Source organism: Canis lupus, chromosome 4 (assembly GCF_011100685.1).
Source record: "Canis lupus familiaris isolate Mischka breed German Shepherd chromosome 4, alternate assembly UU_Cfam_GSD_1.0, whole genome shotgun sequence".
Taxonomy (NCBI): domain Eukaryota; kingdom Metazoa; phylum Chordata; class Mammalia; order Carnivora; family Canidae; genus Canis; species Canis lupus.
This window is the reverse complement of record NC_049225.1, coordinates 58655500-58674153: the sequence shown is the minus strand read 5'-3', so window position 1 is coordinate 58674153 and position 18654 is coordinate 58655500. Positions and strand designations below refer to the sequence as shown.

Genomic DNA, 18654 nt, shown 5'->3' with positions numbered 1-18654 from the left:
GAGAGGCAAAGACATAGGCAGAGGGAGAACCAGGCTCTCCTTGGGAAGCCTGCTGTGGGACTCGATCCCAGGACCCCAGGATTACACCCTGAACCAAAGGCAGATGCTCAACCACTGAGCCACCCAGGTGCCCTGCCCCTTAACCTTTTTTTAAGCCAAAGCATACCACATTTGGACAAACTATAATTTTCTGAGTTATTATGTTTATGTTTATTGTCAGTCTTCCCCTTGTAGGGGTGAAAGCTCTAAGAGACCATTAGAAAGGAAATTCATTTTTATTCCATGTGATCCCATATAACTTAATGCTGGGGTTTGTATTCTTGAGCACCCCAGTGGTAGCCAGCCTCCCACTCATCTTGGAAAATGCTGGTCTGTTACTCAGCAAAAGTGATAAAACAACAACAGCACACCATGGCTAAGTGGCCTCCCATTTCTCCATCTTCAGAAGCTCTCTCTCCTCCCACAGAGCAGTCCAACCTCTGGTTGTTTTTTGGATATATATTTCCATTTGAGGGGGGCTTTGGACATCACAACTGGAAAGTCTTGTGTCTTAACCCAATAGTCACACCAGCATCCCTGAAAACTATGCAGGGTTTTCTTTGCCAGAAACTGGACTTCTTGGCTGTTCCTGAGGTTGTCCCTACCTCCCTAGCCTGGCACACCCACATGAAATCTCTCAGGCTGGCAGTGCCTTACCTTCAGGGAGACATACACTGTCTCATTGCTGAACAGGAGAATAGCCTGTGATTGGAGTGTTTTCAGGCGGAAATGGATGTGCCAGTTCTGTGCCTCTGGAAGATTGTACCGCCCAAAGCTTTGTCCACTGAATCTTGTGGCAGTACCTGTAGAAGCAACCGGAGATGTCAGCTCCACATGAAGAGGTCTCCACAGAATCTTCAAACCAACTTTGTCTCATTCGACCCTTGGGTCATATTGCTCACATTTTATAGATGAAGAAGTGAGGCTTCTTGGGGGTCAGGGGGAGGTACCTGGCCAGGGTCACTGCAGCTAGACAGAGGCCATGACCCTGCACACCTTCTTTTGGCCCCAGAGCCCCTTGCCTTGGGTCCTAGCTTGAGTCTGGAACTACAAGCTCAAACCATTAAGAAAGCAAGAATCAAGCCAGAAATGTACCCAATTAAACATGTAAAAATCAAAATTTCTATCCTCCATAGTTTCTGTGTTATTTCTGATATCACTGGGGGAAGAAGGAGGAAGAATGGAGAGGATTCTGTATATATGTGTGATTTCAGGACTACCATAAAGGTCATTTGCCTCAAGATCTCCCTTTCATTATTAGGAGTGTAACTGTTTGAGAAGATGTAACCAGATAAAATACTGCTGAGAGGTTGAGAGTCACTGTAACCAAAGAAGGGGGGTAAACTTCTATGAAGTCCTGTATGTGCACCACCCTGTAGCAATTGCTAGCGCATAGTTGCAGAGACAGGAGTCTCCTCTTAAACTTGACTTTCTCCAGTTTATTTGACCATGGGACCCTCTTATGTGGACCACCTCTTCAAAGTTCTCAGAAATGGCATTCTGTAGACCCACTTTGAGAAATGCTGTGTTATATATATCAAACAGTACCCTCCCCAGAAGTGAGTCCAGTTGTTAAATCCCTAAAACTTCAGTGTGAATAAGCTCATCAGTGGACAGGCAAGGAGAAGAGTTGTATAGGCCTCAGATGTCCCAGATTGTTGAAGAGAGGGAGCAAAAGCCATGAGGAAAAGAAAGAACCATGAAGCCTGAGGCACATGGGATTTCAAGATCCTGAGTCTGTCATCCCTTAGGTCTAAAACTCTCTGCTGCTAGCAATTCTATTGTAGTAGGTCATTAATAGATGGGATATTGAAGATGATCTAGATTATCTAGGAATTCCCAGACTTGGCTAAATATCAGGATCAGCTAGAGAGTTTTATTTATTTTTTTAATAATAAATTTATTTTTTTATTGGTGTTCAATTTGCCAACATACAGAATAACACCCAGTGCTCATCTAATACAGAATGCCAGACTCTACCCTCAGAGATTATGACTCAGTAGTTCTGGAAGCACACATGGATCTGTATTTTTAAAATCTCCCCACAATGGGTGTGGTGACTGGAAGAGAGACCAAAGGGGGCTTCTGAGAAGCTAGTCATGTTGTGATCCTTGTATCAGTGCCAGTTACATGGGTGTATTTGGCTTGTGAAAAATAGTTGAGCTGTACACTATGGGACATGGACCCTTCTGTATGCTGTATTTCACCAAAATGTTAATTGCCTGAGACGCTGGTTAAAAATGACAATTCCAAGGAGAGAGAGAGAGAGAGAGAGAGAAACCAAGAAACAGACTCTTAACTATAGGGAATAAACTAATGGTTTACCAGAGGGGAGTGGATGGGGTTGGGTGAACCAGGTGAAGAGATTAAGAGTACACTTATGACAAACACTGAATAATGTACAGAATTGTTAATCACCATATTGTACACCTAAAACTAATACAACACTGTATGTTAACTATACTGGAATTAAAATAAAAACTTAATAAAAGATGCCAATTCTAGGCCTCACACAAGACTTTCTAAATAATACACTCTGGAAATGACACCCAGGAGCACATCTCTTTAAAACCACATTCCCCAGTGGAATATCATTCAGCCATCAGAAGAGAAAAATACCAACATGGATGGAACTGGGGGGTATTATGTTGAGTAAAATAAGTCAAACAGAGAAGGACAATCATCATATGGTTTCACTCATACATGGAATATAAGAAATAGTGAGAGGGATATTAAGGGAAAGGAGGGGAACTGAGTGGGAAAATTAGAGAGGGAGACAAACCATGAGAGACTCCTAGCTCTGGGAAACAAAGGGTTGTGGAAGGAGAAGTGGGTAGAGAGATGGGGTGACTGGGTGGTGGACACTGAGGGGGGCACTTAATGAGGTGAGCACTGACTGTTACACTATATGTTGGAAAATTGAATTTAAATTTAGAAAATGTAAAAAAACAAAACAAAAAACAAACCACACTCCCCAGATGATTATACATAAGCATGAATTTTAGAACCTCTGGTGTCTGGTGCCAGGTGACCAAGAGAGAACCTTTGGCTATCACAGTTCCCCTTGCAGGTAACTCTGGAGCAAGAGACACAGAAGGGAAGCACACTTGACCTCCCAGTCCCCCACCTCCCCACCTCCACCCCATACACACACACACACACACACCCCAAGAGTAGCATACCCAGCTTCAATACAGTGGGACCTGGAGAAAGTCCACAAATCTTTAGAGTAAGAATTTCCCCAATGCAAACAGGGGGAACCCATAAAGGGCAGGCCAGACCAGGCAGGGGGTGATGGTGACCTGGAAGCAACATCATTTTCCTTTTGCCAATACTCCTGAGCTGGTCCAGAGCATGGATTCTTGATGCCAGGGGTGCTGGGGTGAGTCTTATCTGAAAACTGACTTTCTGTAGAGCGCGGTGAAGAGCTCAGGCTTTGAGTGGGACACATGGGTATTTAAATAACCAGCCCTTCAGTGGAGGCTGTGTGGTTTCAAGTAAACCAATACAGTCCCCATCCCTCAGTTTCAACTGTAGTTTGAACTAATGACCCTGCTATGTAGGGTGTTGGTGACAGTCAGTTTAGGTAACATCTACACAGTGCCTGGCACATAGCAGAGTCCTTCTAGCAACAACTGCTACCACATGAATAACAACCATCATCGACAGGGTGCTTATGGGCCAGAAAAAGGCTAAGTGCTTTTATATCCATTAAGTAATTTACTTTCCAAACCCACTCCAGAAGGCAGGTGATAATATTTTCATTATTTTCTAGATGAGAAACAACAGCTCAGAAAACTTATTAGCCCACCCAAGATTACACAGCTAGTAAGAGATGGAGCTGGAGTTAAAACCTGAGCTGCCTAATTTAAGTCTTGAGGTTAATAGCCACCAGGCTGTAGTAATAATGGTAATATTATTAGTGACTCATCTTAGTGACCACTTTCTCTGTATCAGGCACTTTTCTAAGCAAGCCCTTGATGTTTAATACTCATTTAATCTCTATAATAGCACAAAGGCAGGGAGAAGCTAAATAATTTTCCTAAGGTCAGTCGGCTAGCGAGCGGCAGAGCTGGGATTTAAACCCAGGCAGTCTATGGGACGCCTGGGTGGCTCAGCAGTTGAGAGTCTGCCTTTGGCTCAGGGTATGATCCTGGAGTCCCGGGATTGAGTCTCACATTGGGCTCCCTGCATGGAGCCTGCTTCCTCCCCTGCCTGTGTCTCTGCCTCTTTCTCTCTGTGTGTCTCTCATTCATGAGTAAATAAATAAAATCTTTAAAAATAAAAAAATTTAAAAACCCAGGCAGTCTGATGCCTGTGCTTTCAGCCATCATGGTAACTGCCTCTTGTATCCTCTTTTTTTTTTTTTTTTTTTTTTTGAGAGAGAGAGAGAGAATGAGAACACAAGCAAGGGGGGAGGGGTTGAAGGAGAAGCAGACTCCCTGCTGAGCAGGGAGCCCAGTGCGGGACTTGATCCCAGGACCCTGAGATCATGACCAGAGCTGAAGGCAGACGTTTAACCAACTGAGCTAGCCAGGTGCCCTGTCTCTTGTGGCCTTACTGTTATTTTCAAAACACTGCAAAAGGGTCAAGAATAGGATGTCATCCCATGACTAGATTTTGGGAGGACACTACCTATTCCATGGTGGCCTGTGGCCTTTTGCCTCGCTAAAACCCCCCTCTAACTGCCCCACAGGGCTTCCCTGGGATCTCTATTTCTAGAGTCAGTCTGGCTGAGCCCTACAGTACTGATTGTCCTGGGGAAGCCTGTTCCTCACCATTGCAGGAGCAGCTCCTCTCCAGGCGGTGCCGCGGGGTCAGGATACTGAGCCTGGCTGTGCTGTATGTGGGCCCCACCCTGGGGTCCAGGTGCACCGTCGCTTGGCACATTTGATTCTGGCAGCTGGGGCCCTGGCAGGGCACCACCGGCATGGCTGACCTCATCTGAATTCCCACCGAGTGCTCCATCTCCTTGGCTGAGTGAGAGATGATGGATGCCAATTCCTGGAGCTTGTAGAAGGTTCCAGAATGTCCCTCAAAGACCAGGAGCACATCCACCCCAGCTGTGGCCTCTGCAGGCTGAAGGCTGGCCAGGTGGATATTAGCTCTTTTAATGTCCAGTTTGTTGCTGAGGAACCTCTGCAGGTTCCTCCAGTGGTCACTCACCAGCTCCTCTGGGGTAAGCTGGTGGAAGCCCATCCACATGGCCTGTTGCAAAGCCTCCTGCCCCACATGCCACACATGGACGTGGACCCCAGCAGTGGCGGCAAAGGTCCCATCACTGACTGTGACGTTGAATGCATAGCGGCCACGAGGCAGGCCCTGGGCTGCAATAATCTTGCCATCAGGTGCACCCACTGAGAAGTGCCTGGTCAGGGTCTCCTCTCCTGCCAGGCTGTAGGTCAGTGTGTCCTGTGGGTCTCGGTCTGTGGCATGGATTTTGCCCACCATGCCACCCTGGAACTCCTCCTCCCCAATAGTGATGAAGATCTCCAGTGGGAGGGTGGAGGGTGGATAGTGGCTCTGCTCTGTCACATGGACTCTGACAGACGTTGAAGACGAGAGGGGAGGGATGCCGCTGTCTGACACCTGTGGGCAAAACAAGCACTGCCATTACTATAGGACTGTAGCTCTCTGTCGCTCAGACAAGGCTGGGCCTCCTTGGGCAGCCATGTCTCTGTGTTTGAGGGCAGACTCAACATAATTATCACAATAAAAAAAGAGAACAATAACTGCAAAACACAGAAGGTTTTGTGGAGGGAGTTATATCCCATACCACACAGTAAGACTTAACTCCATTTGCTCATCTGACAGCTCTCTGAGCCTCTTCCTAAATCTCTCCAGCCACTCACACTTATGCCTTCTTCTTCTCCAGTGTCCCTCATTCTATCTCTTTCCTTAGGTGAGTCATCAAATGTCTCTTCAAAATTCCTGTACACATCCTTCATGACTCCTGCCAGCCTAAGAAGGTTCTCTTTGGAATCTCCCCTTACTATGTGATTGGGGTCAGGGTGGGCATTTCTTCCTCAGACCAGTCAACAAATACTGAGTACTTTCAATAGGCCAAGCCCTCTGCTGTGATCAGGAGAAAAGAGACCATAAATATGTTATTAACTAAACAAGAGAATGTCAGACATAGATAAAGTTCTGTGAAGGAGATAAATGGAGCATGGGACAGAAGTCTGAAGAGTGAAAGGGACCTAACTCAGATCAGGTGGGAGGGGAGTTGTCTCGAGGAGTTGACATTTGAATTGAGTCCTAAGGGATGAGAAGAGGTAAGGAGAGGAGGTGCTAAAGGGAACAGCAAGTGTCAAGCCTTGGAGTGGAAAGAATGTGGTGAGCTCTATCAAGCAAGAAAGGGCCATAGCTGCTGGAGCCAGTGGGCTGGGCCAAGGGCCAGAGGAGGGTGCGAAGGAGGCCGCCTGGTCACTGATAGGCTGAGGAGCACAAGGTCGGGTTTTATGTCAGAGCCATGAAAAGACATTGAAGGTTTTAACAAGGCTGTGCTATGACCTCAGTGAAGCAAAAAGAATGTAAATAAAAAATGCCTTTTCCTTTGATATTTCGCCAAGCATCCCTGCAACTTTCTGTCCAGATTAGCAAGGACAAAGTTTCCTTTAGTGACGTTATCACTTTCACAGCTGTCACCAGGGGTCTGCACAACTTTCCCGACAGTAGAGTTGTTCATATGCATTCCAGGGGTTTGGGTAGGTGAGCAAGTCATGAAACTACACCTAGTGCTGGGATTTGTGCATAGCACAGATGACATATTACTAATAGCAGCAACAGTAATTAGTACTTCTGCTAAGTTTAATATACAGCTGCCATCAACTGAGCACAGACTATTTGCCAGTCACTTGTACCACTTCTGATGCATGATATCAGATATCGCAGCAACCCTAACCTTAACATTTCTCATGAGATAGATACGACGAAGTCTCCCATCTTAAAAAAGCCATCACTGAGGCTCGAAGAGGTCAAGTAACTAACCAAAGGTCAGAGCAGAATCTCAACTCCTACTTGTGTCCATAGCCTGTTCCTTTGCTGGCCTCTAGTGCAAGGGCAAGAGATGGCGATGCCGGTAGTTACTGAGAGATTGTCTGGGTCAGGATACAGAGTTCATCACTTCCTAGGCAATCATGTCCATGACTTTGGCTTTGAGAAAGAACCCTCTACGTTAGCCTACACCTGTCCTCTGAGCTGTCCTCTGAGCTACAGACTCCCATTCCCTGCTACCCACTGGACACCTCCACTTAAACATCTCACCTAAGGCAACTAAAAGGTGACATGTGCAAAACAGAGTGCTCATTTTACCCCGTAAACCTGTCCTTCACCCACCTCACCGTCCTTCCAGCCTCAGCAATGGGCACATCTCCCAGTCTTCACTAGAGTCTGGAACCTGTGAGTCACCCCTGATTCTTCTCTCTCTCCCCATATCCAATCTATCACCAAAACCGGTTTATTTCTAGAAGAGCTTGTCCCTAGTCTGTCCACTTCTCGCATCTTCGTTATCAGCCCAAGGTTTCTGCACTGCTAGCTCCAGCTGGGATTGGAATGAATACTAAATGTATTACCAAGACTTATAATTAGGATGGCTGTATTTGTTGGTTTGCCCAGATCAGTCTTAATTTTCACAAATTGATCCTGTTGTGTCTCAGTGATCACCAATTAACTATTTTTAGTGCTTCTCTCCCTCTCAGGAGCATCACAGTTTGGACCTCAAGTAGAATGGTCACCTGAGCTATGAGGCCTCCATGATCCATTCCACCCATCTCTTCAGCTTTATTCCCATTAGGATCATAATGCTGACCACGTTGGCCCCATCTCAGGCCACTTTAAGCTCTTTCCCCACTCGAGGTGTTGGCTTATCTTGTTCCTGCCTGTGGCACTCTCCTGCCCATTCTCATGTGGCTGGCTCCCCAGGTCCCAGCTCAAATGTCCTTCCTTATGAGGGCAGCTACCCTCTGAATATGTCTCCCCTGTGCCTTATGAGCCTTTCATCTCTTTATTTCTTCATCTGTTAATTGTTTATCTCCATGACTCAAATCAAAAGCCCATGGGGATAGGGATCACCCTTTCTTTCCCCCCTGCTATATATTACCAGCAGCAAGCATAGGCCCTGGCACAGGATGGGTGCTCAATATTTGTTGAAAGACTTAGCAAATCACTGACTAGCTAGATGGATGAATGGATGTATAGCATCCTGAGCCCAGAGAAGTTTGCAGAATAACAGGGTCCACTAGGACTTGAGATTTAGGAAAGGGATCTTGAGGGAATGAAATGAAGAAGAAACGTTTCACTACCACCTTGACCACTTTCTTTTGGCTATTCTCACACTATCCTTTGCAATACCACCATAACCCCCTAAATATGTATGTATCTTCTCAAATTTGGACCCCACAACAGTTTCTGTGAGGTTCAGAGAGCTGTCCTAGCCAAACTCAAGGAGTTAGAGCCAAGGTGAGTGAGGGTATTGCTCTGCTTGGGAGCAGTGTGGGAATTCAGAGCTAAAGCTCTAGGCTCAGAGTATTTGGTCTGAAAACAACCCACCTCTGCCACTTATTGGTAGTAGTATTTTAAGACAGTCCCTCAACCTCTTTGTGCCTCAATTACTACATCTATAAAGTGGGGGTGGTAACTGTACCCACCCTAAAACCTGTTGTGGGGGGGTTAATGCAATAAGGCATGTGAAGTACAGCCCAGGGCCCAGCACCTAGTAAGAGCTCCATACATTTTCCTCTAATTATAGAAGCACTAGTAGTGCTTTTGGCAGCACATTAATGTCCCCATGGTCACCACCAGTGGCCCAACACAGCTCTCACCTTGATCTGAAGCTGATACCATTCTTGGACTCTCCTGCTCAGGCCCATAGTGGTTACTAACCATCCATCAGGGGTCACTCGGAAGGCAGAGCCATCATTCCCTTCGGTGATTAGGAATGAGTAGGGGGGACCATTCTCTGGTGAGTCCGGGTCACTCAGGATCAGCTGCAGGACTTTGCTGCCAATGGGTGAGTTCTCCTGAGGCAGAGAGTGCCAGGAAATCAAAGAGCAAAATGAGTTCCAGTCCTTTCTTTAGTATCTTTCTGGATCCTCTCATCTGGGATGAATCCTCAGCACTCCGACTGCTCTCTCAGGCCATGTCTGGACTTTGAGCTATCATTCATTCATTCATTCATTCATTCATTCATTCTGCCAGCCTGTAAATTGGTTATTGGCTTTGCTAATCTAGACCAGGAGCTTTCTGAGGGCAGTCTCAGTCTTAGAAACAGAGAACAAAAAGGCAGGAAGTGTATTTAGAGTCCCTTTATCCTATAAAAGGTGACTTGCCCAAGGTCACATAGCTGATGATCCGTGTATATAAATTAGTTAATGCCTGGGATCCAAGCGGAAATTTGTGATTCATAGGGTCAAATGAACACCTATAAATGGTTTCCTGTGTAGAAGACCAATGGAATATCCAGCTCAATGAGAAAATTTAAAAATGAGTAGGAATTCAACTAAGAAAAATGGATTCCCTGGGTATTGTTCCAGTCTCTGTTCTATAACATGGGAATTCAGTATCTATAACACAGTGGTTGTTAACAGTCTTTTTGCAACAAAATCCTATCTACAAACAGAATCTTATGAAGAGAAACTAATGGTTGCCTATCCAACAGACATTCCTTCCTCCCTTTCTTACAAAAGCTGACTTTTGTTCAAGTGTGGGTGCCAATATCCTCAGAAAAGATATGCCCTTATTAAGAAGAGATGAACTGGGGCACCTGGGTAGCTCAGGTCAGTTAAGTGTCTGACTCTTTTTTTTTAAGATTTTATTTATTTATTCATGAGAGACACATAGAGAGAGAGGCAGAGACACAGGCAGAGGGAGAAGCAGGCTCCATATAGGGAGTCCAATGTGGGACTCAATCCCGGGACTCCAGGATCACTCCCTGGGCCGAAGGCAGGAGCTAAACCGCTGAGCCACTCAGGGATCCCCAAATGTCTGACTCTTGATTTCAGCTCAGGTCATGATCTCAGGGTCATGAGATTGAGTCCCATATCAGACTCTGTGTACTGGGTATGTAGCCTGCTTAGGATTCTCTCTCTTCCTCTGCCCGTCCCCACTCGTGCTCCCTCTCTCTAAGAGAGAGAGAGAGAGAGAGAGAGAGAGAGACTATGTATGCTTGGTCTAAATCAGTTATAAAATCTGATTTCCTGTGCCAGTTTTTGGTTTAATGGTGATCATGCAATCTGATTCTGATCACTGGAGAAGTCAACCAGGTGAGGGTTCTGAGTTTTCTTCTTTGATGAAAACAGATCCTGGGATGGGGTGGGGTGGGGTGGAGTCTTTGTTTGTTTGCCTTTGAAGATGGTTAGATAATGATATGATGCTGGAGCTGCAGCAGCCGTTTTGTAACCATGAGAAAGATGAGGGAATTTCAAAGAAGCTAGCCCAAAGCTGTGGTGCTGTTTTTCTGCTAAAATAACCAATTCTGTAATAGAACTTCCCACCATCATACCTTTTTATAGGAAATAATAACACCTTATTATTTAATGACATTTAATCAGGTAATCTGTTATTGGCAATCAAAGCATCCTAACTAATGGTCATACAAACAAGTAAAAGTGGAGTGACTCTAGCTGATACATAGCAGGACCCAGATTCCACCTTCCTGTCCTCTTCCTCACCTCCCTCACCTCTTATTGTCACAGTTCCCATTGAATCCCTAGGCCTCTTCAAATCCCATTTGTAAACCATTGGTACGGTGGAAATAGCTTGGGGATCTGGAAAACTATCTAGGTTTAAATCCCAAGTCTGCCACATTCTAGCTATGGTACATTTTTGCACTTCCATTTTAAAAAATCTGTAAATAGGGCAGAGTAGGCCCTTTATCCATAGGGATATGTTCTAAGACCCCCAGTGGATGCCTGAAACCATGGATAGTATCACACCATATATACTGTTTTTTCTTTTTTTAAGATCTTTTTTTTTTTTTTAGCATTCCAGCTGTTGTCTCTTTTTTTTTTTAAATTATTTTTTATTGGTGTTCAATTTGCCAACATATAGAATAACACTCAGTGCTCATCCCGTCAAGTGCCCACCTCAGTGCCATTTTTAAGATCTTATTTATTTATTCATGAGAGACACACAGAGAGAGGCAGAGTCATAGGCAGAGGGAGAAGCAGGCTCCCTGCAGGGAGCCTGATACAGGACTCAATCCCAGGACCCTAGGATCATGACCTGAGCCAAAGGCAGACACTCAGCCGCTGAGCCACCCAGGTGCCCCTGATTATTTTTAATTCCATAGTTCATAGTCCCCTTTAGCAGGCTGTGTTGCTGTTAGGGATATCAGTGGCAAGGTCATGGCCACTGTTTGGGTGGACTGATACCAATGGTGAGCACCCTCTACCAGGAGGGAAACAAAAGGAGAAAGGCTTCAGGATGTCTTTGGAAGCTCAAGCGTACCTGGACAGAGGTGCTGTAGTTGAGTTGGAAGAATCTTGGTGGGTTATCATTGACATCAACCACTTGGATAGCGATGACTGTGTCTTCATGCAGTGGGGGCCGCCCACTGTCTGTGGCTCGGAGCCTCAGGGAATAGCTAGAAGTCTGTAGCAAGATGCCAGTGGAGAGTTAGCAACAAGACCCCTCAGTTCTGTGACTCATTGCTAATGTTTTCAAAAAAATAAGGTTGGAGACACTCCCCTATTACCCACTTATACTATTTTAGGGTCCAGGTTTTGGAGTCAGAAAGAAATAGATTTGATTCCCAGTTCTACCATTTATTAGCTATGAGAACTTGGGAAGGTGACTAAACATCTGTGAGGCTATCAGGACCCACCCCCTAGGATTATTTTAAGGACCAAATGGCATAATATATATAAAGAATTTATCAAAGTTCCTGGCACAGAGCAGATAATTAATGATAACTTGTTATAATGATCTTGCCTTTGAAGATGGTTAGATAAGGATATGATTCCTGGTCAATAGTAAGAACCTAGCCTGAGCTCCTGTAGTGAAGGTTAAGGGTCAATTTAGTCCCTCTCCTGCCTCTGGCCTCACAAGCCATAGAGACCACACAGAAAAAACAAGGGTGGAACACTGAGGACAAGCCTGGAGAAGTCAGCATGGGGTGTGGACCTCAGTTTATCCCCTGGACCTGCATTAAGGCCATATCTATAGCTCTGATAAACTCAGATTGGGCCCCTCCCACATGACTCACCTGTTCCCAATCCAGGGCCTTGGCCACCTGTAGCTCCCCCTTCTTGGGGTGGACGGTGAAATGCCCAAGCTGATTCCCTCCTACCAGGCTATAGGTGATGGCACTATTTGCAGGTCCATCTTCGTCAGTCGCTGACACCTGCAGCAATGAGAGAGTAGTTGTGAATGGAGGGCAAGAGGAACCAGAAAGGAACTTTTGCCCCTGGGAGAGTAAGGGAACAGATATGTCCTCACTCCAATGACAGCCATTGGCTGGCAGTCCCTGGACCACAGTCATCCCTATAAAGGAATCTCTTCATTTTATAGCCTACTATAGATTTCAGCATGCCATGTTTCATTCATTTACTCATTCACTCATACTGACCGGCTGCTGGGTCCTGAGCTAGGAAGTGAGGGGTGTGCCAAAATGAATATGCCCACAGGAAGTTTAATGTTTAACTTTATGGGTAATTCTAATTTGGGGGAAAGTATGATCATCTTTATGAGAGGACAGAGAACACAGTGATAAATTCTACCTGGGGAGATTAGCAAAGCATTCCTGGGTTCCAGAAGGATAAGGAGGGCTCCTGGGAGTAGAGCCAGCATTCCAGGCACGAGCCCAGAATGTGTGAAAATGCAGAGGCTGTTTAGGGAAAGACACATCTTCCTGTGTGGTTGGAGCATAGGATGCATATCAGAGAGTGGGAGGAGATAAGACCAGAAGGCAGAATAAAGAGGGGTCATAGAGGACCTTGACTTTGGTTTCATTCTATGTAGTAGGGAGCAATTACATGTTTAGATGCAAAGAGGTGCTATTTGGTGCCTCTCTCCCTACACACACACCAATACTCCTTGTCATACACAGTGACCAGGCCTTTCCCAGGCCTTGGAGCCTCTGGCAGTCCTCTCGGATCTCTCCTGTGCCCCATTCTAACAATACCCAATCTAGACCTTATCAAACATGGCTCTGAGACCCTCTGTCGTGAGTAACAGTTTGGCCAAGTAGCTGCAAGTCAGAGTTAAGTCCCTAGTGTATAAATTGATAAACTAACCCATGGTCATAGACATCTGGGAGAGGGGGAGATAAAAGCCCACCCAAGTCCATGCCCCCTAAAAGGCAAAGTTGCAGATCCTTACTGTGAGCACGACGTCACCCACGATGGCGTTCTCTAAGACCCTTGTGCTGTACAGATCCTGGGGGAATCTGGGTCGGTGTTCATTGATATCAGTGATGTTGACCACAATTGTGGTCATGTCACTGAGAGAAGAAGAGCCTTTCCTGCTGCATTCTATCGATAGGAAGAACTTGGGGCTTGTCTCAAAGTCCAGGCTCTTGTTGACATACAGGATCCCTGAAGAAACAAGAGATGATGGAAGCAATGAAGCATTTGGGATTGCAAAGGTATAGAGCTGAAGAGTCTTGAGCCAAACCCCAGAAGAGGCAGCTCAATAGGGTTGAGAAAGACAGATCTTCTCCATCATCTCCTCTGTCTTGTCCATGATCTCTTCCATTTTATCCTCCGCTATCTCCATCATCTCCAACATGTCCTCCATCTCCTCCTTCATCTCCTTCTTCATCTCTTCCATCATCACCTCCTTCCTCTCTTCTATCATCTGCTCCATCACCTCCTCCTTCATTCCATCATCTCTTCCTTCCTCTCCTCCATCATCTCCTATCATCTCATCCTTCATTTCTTACATCACCTTCTCTGTTTTCTATTTCTCCATTACCTTCCTCTCCCCTCCTCCTCCATCTCTCATTTTCCTTATTGTCATTCTCAACAGCAGTGTTTCCTTCATTTACTTCTATAATATTTCATTGAAATCTCATTTAAATCTGTAATATCAAATCTTTCTCATATAAATCTATAATAATTCTGTAGAGTAGGAATAACTGTGGTTCCTATTTTCTAAGTGAGTCAACTGATGCTCTCATCAGTAAATGACCTGCTTAAGTTCACCCAGCTAGTAAGTGACAGAACTTAGATTATAAGGAGTTTTATACTACCCAAAATTGTTCAATGAACTGCTAAGGCACAGATTTATTTTTCTGAAAATTGGAAAAGAATAAGGACTTATTGTGTTGTTCCTGCATAGTTATATGGTGGAAAGCTCTTCTTTATAAAAGAATTCCAATTAGTAAATTAATAAGGAATGATAAAATTAGGAGATCGTCATTATGCTGTGCCTAATGAAATAATGTATCTAAGAAATAATCATCTAAGGTTGCTAAAACCATTAGAAGAACAGCTGATGAAGAACTCTATGGGGATTTGGCTCTAGGTTGGGTCAGGCTGACAACACACAAGCCCATTGTCCATCTTAACCTCAGAAAAAAATCCGATCAGTTATATATACCTCCTGACAAAGTGCAAAGTACAGCCCAACATCATCTATGAAGCACTGTTGCTATGAGATTAAGCTTGAACCTGATCATGGTCTTTAATCTAAATGTCATTTATGAGAAATATAGGGGCTAGAGAGATATATGACATCAAAAAAATACAGTCAGTAATCAATCCAAAATAGAAAAAATTCTGCCCAACATATGACTCAAGTTTCCTTAGTTAGATGGTAGATGAAATAAAGAGGGAGAGGAAAATGTTAGAGATTAAAAGAGACTTAAAACACTGCCTGTCGACCAAATGCAGTATGTGTGCATGGGGGTGGTGGTGAAGGGCAAATGTCAAATCAGACCAGGACACTGACAATTACTGAAGCTGGGTGATGGGAACGTGGGGTTCATTACACTGTTCTCTCTACATTTTTATATGTTTAAAGTCTCCACAGTACAACCATTAAAAAATACTGCTCAGTGATAAGACAGCTGCATTAGAAGGTAGAAAATACTATTGCAAGGGTGCTATGGGGAGGAATCTGACCTGAGCAGGCTCTGAGGCCCTTTCATGAGATTCTGTGAGTCTGACTCAGGCTCTTCTGAAGGAAAGAAGAGACCGTTTCCTACTTCTCTTCATGAGACTGAGGGGAGAGGCAGGGGTACCAGGATATTTGGGGAGGGTTGTGGGAGGGAAGCAGGTAGCCATACCCTGGGAAGCTTATGCCCCAGATTCCAGCAAGTGCCTTGTCAGCCGAGGGCAGAGAGTGGTCTCATCCTCCAGAGGCTGGGCCTGAGCTGGGACCATGAAGCTACAAACTGTGGGAGGAGAGCGGGTTGCCAAGCATCCTGGGTGGGGGCGTGAAGGAATAAAGGGTGTCCCCACATAAGCTGGCCCCGGGGCAGAAGAGGGGCTTGGGACCTGGAAAGATGAAGAGTAAAGAAAGAACCAAAAGAGTTTTGCCCTATATGTGAAGAAGTCAGTGGTCCCCAAGACCCTGGGTGTGCAGGTGCATGTTGAGGGGGGGTAGCCTCAGGTGCTGGCTCACCTGTGCGGGCATCCAAACGGAATCTCCCCTGCTCGTTCCCACTGACCACACGGTAGCCAGTCTTCTCGGCCCCGGGACGAGTGAGGGTGGCTAGCCGCAGCACCTCTGTGCCAAGCTGGGCGTCCTCGGGCACCTGTACACTGTGCTCAGTGTTCAGGAACACGGGCAGATAGTCATCGAGGCCTACCACTGAGATGGTGACTGTGCCCAGAGTGGACAGTGGTATCGGAGTTCCCAGGTCAGAGGCACGGACAGTGAGCTCCAGTGCTTCCTGTGGCCTGATCTGTAGTGGCTTCTCTAGCCGAATCACACCTGTGGTGGCCTCAATGGAAAAATGACCTTCAGCAGAGTCCGTCAGCGAGTAAACCACCTGGGCATTGGCACCTGTTGGAGAGACCAAGAGCATGATTCATACTGAAAGACCCTTCTCTGGCCCCACCGGCAGTGAATTTTCTAACCACAGGAGAGACTAGGGTGGAGGGTCCCCATAGAAGCTAACATACTCAGGTTAAAAGTGAGAATCTTTCAGTGGGAGATTCTTCACTGGGGGTTCAAGGCCTCATAGAAAGGTTCCTGGGGGTGGAGTATCTGCAGATCTATACAATTATCTGAAATTGCTTATGTGGGAATTAGAGTCCAATGCCAGCTTACAAAGTGAAAAATCTATAGTGAGTCCCTTGGTTGTGATAGAACAATTCTATATTTTGATTGTGGTGGTGGTTACATGAAATTCTATATGGGATAATATTGAATGGAACTAGACACATAAAGACATGCTCACACGCACACATTCAAATGTGCATATTACAACTGGTGAAAAAAAAAAACTGGTGAAGTTTGAATAAGGTTAATAGTCCAGTTACCAGTAATGTCCCAGTACCAATTTCCTGCTATAGCTAAAATGCCACCAATGGGAAAAGTTGGGTGAAGGGTGCAGGGGCCTCTCAGTATGATTTTTGCAACTTCCTATGAATCTACAATTATGTCAAAATAAAAAGTTAAGGAAACACACATACCCATGGAAAGTCCTTAGCAAATCAAAACGTGGTGTTTCCTCAGGTTTGGCTCAAATTCTATGATTTTGGTTGTGTACTAGATAAAGCCGTAGGGGCCATTGTGTATGGTTGTGTACTAAATAAAGCAGTAGGGGCCATTGTGTATGAAGAACACCAATACTGAATGCTCAGCCCTAAGATCCTTACCCAGTGGGAGGAGTACACACCCTGAGCCTGAGGTTCTCACATCTCACACACACCCTTTTGGTGGAATAGTGGCAGAAACTGCCTATTAGAATAGTTGAACTTACATAAGTTAAGGACACATACCATGCAATTTCCCCATATATACATTTTTCTGGAAAGACCATATTCTTTCTAAAGAGAGGAAGCTTCTGGTCAGGTCACATTTGGAATATCTGATGGAGTATTTAGATTAGAATAATAACAGTTTTAAAGGGCTAATGGTAAACTGGGTACAAAGCTACAGGATGTGTCCTAGAAAGAAGGCGTGATCAGAAGCATGTAATTGAAGAAACTAGGTCTCCTCCACCCAGAAAGGAAAGCTTAGGGCTGGAGCAGATAATCATCACCTCCCAGTCTTGGAAGGGTGTCGTGGGTGGAAGTGGGTGGAAGTCTAGGAGACCTGTTGTGACTACAGAGGACAAGGCCAGGACTGATGGGTGCCAGCTCAAAATAGGTAGCACTTGATAATTATCTAAGGTACCACAGAAGGTCAGTAGGGTAGCTGCTAGGAAGTAGGGAGGTACCATGAGAAAGTAGGTGATTGGTTGCCTAGGAAGTAGGGAGCTTCCTGTCCCTGGAAGTGTGCAAGTACTAGCTAGTGAGCACAGCAGGACCTTGTAGCCATTAGATGCCTTTGCTCTATTTGCCCTCTCTTAAACCCTTACATTTCTCCAAAATCTCCCATCTCCTTCAATGCCAAGCTAAAACTCAAGAAAATTGGACATATGTACTGTATATATATATAAAGCACACAATGCTTCATGATGGCAGAAGTTATAATTGGTACAATATGGAACAAATATCATGCACAAATCTAATTTGCCCTGTAAATTCTAAAGAGAATTAACTCCAGTGCAAATAATGTCATTAAAATAAAAATGTAAAATACTGAAAATGATTCCGCCTTATTGTATAGAAAATTGAGCACAAAATGTAATAGCTTGGTAGAATTCGTGCCAAAAACTCCTTTCTTTTGGCAAATTTATTGGACTTGAATAGTTCCAATTAGCGTACTTCAGATTAGATGGTTGTATTTAAAATGTCCTTGAGCGTAAATGGCAGAATTGAAAGGGCTCCAGGTCTGAGAGCCTGTGAGAAACAAGGAGGCTGAAAGGCCCTGTACCGGCCTCAAAACATTACCCAAATCTTTTGTCATCTAGCACTTAGGTATGCGGTTTGTGGGCAAACACTTTCCTCTTGTAAGTGTTTGTAGACTCAGCAAGGAGGCAGAGTCCTTGCTGCATCTCAGAGCAACACACGAAGAGCCAAACCCTCAGCCCCAGTGACCCTGTGAGCAAGTCGCCCATCCTTCTCCTCCTCACCTTGGTCAGGATCCCGGGCCAATACCACAGCCACGGGGGTCTTAACCGTGGTGTTGTCGAAGACAGCCACAGCACAGTGGCTGGGGAAGAAATGGGGGGCGTTGTCATTCACATCCTCCACATGGAGGGTCACATCTGCCTGGCACGATTGGCCACCTCCATCCGTCGCTTTGGCAACAAGGCTGTATGTATCCTTCTTCTCTCGGTCTAGAGCTGTTAGGGTGGTCAGCTCCCCTGGCCAGAGAAATGACAGCAGGTGAGATTTCCCTAGGGGACATTACTCCAGAACTTGCCTTCTAGATATCCATGCGAGACAACCACAGGCACACAGGGTTTTGTCACTCTGTGACAGAAAGGGGTCAGAGAAAACAGGTCAGTCCTGCCTATATACAGTTAGGAAAGAAGGTGAATCCCACACCTACCTCCTCCCTAATCCTCCCAAATGCACTCCACAGCCATGTCACCAGTTTAAGATCCTCACCACA

The 18654-nt window shown here is 45.3% G+C and overlaps 1 protein-coding gene across 1 annotated transcript in view; it reads right to left on the bottom strand.

The window, feature by feature from the left end:
- The window catches only part of FAT2 (FAT atypical cadherin 2), an 80646-nt gene that overhangs the window by 10507 nt on the left and 51485 nt on the right, over window positions 1-18654 (bottom strand). Inside the window, exons 13-20 of the mRNA XM_038534974.1 lie at window positions 18170-18403; window positions 15607-15990; window positions 13360-13574; window positions 12245-12382; window positions 11488-11631; window positions 8862-9059; window positions 4818-5628; window positions 697-842 (exon numbers count right to left, since the gene is read on the bottom strand). Of these exons, the coding sequence (XP_038390902.1) occupies window positions 697-842; window positions 4818-5628; window positions 8862-9059; window positions 11488-11631; window positions 12245-12382; window positions 13360-13574; window positions 15607-15990; window positions 18170-18403 (2270 nt within the window). The remainder of the gene's footprint in view (window positions 1-696; window positions 843-4817; window positions 5629-8861; window positions 9060-11487; window positions 11632-12244; window positions 12383-13359; window positions 13575-15606; window positions 15991-18169; window positions 18404-18654) is intronic.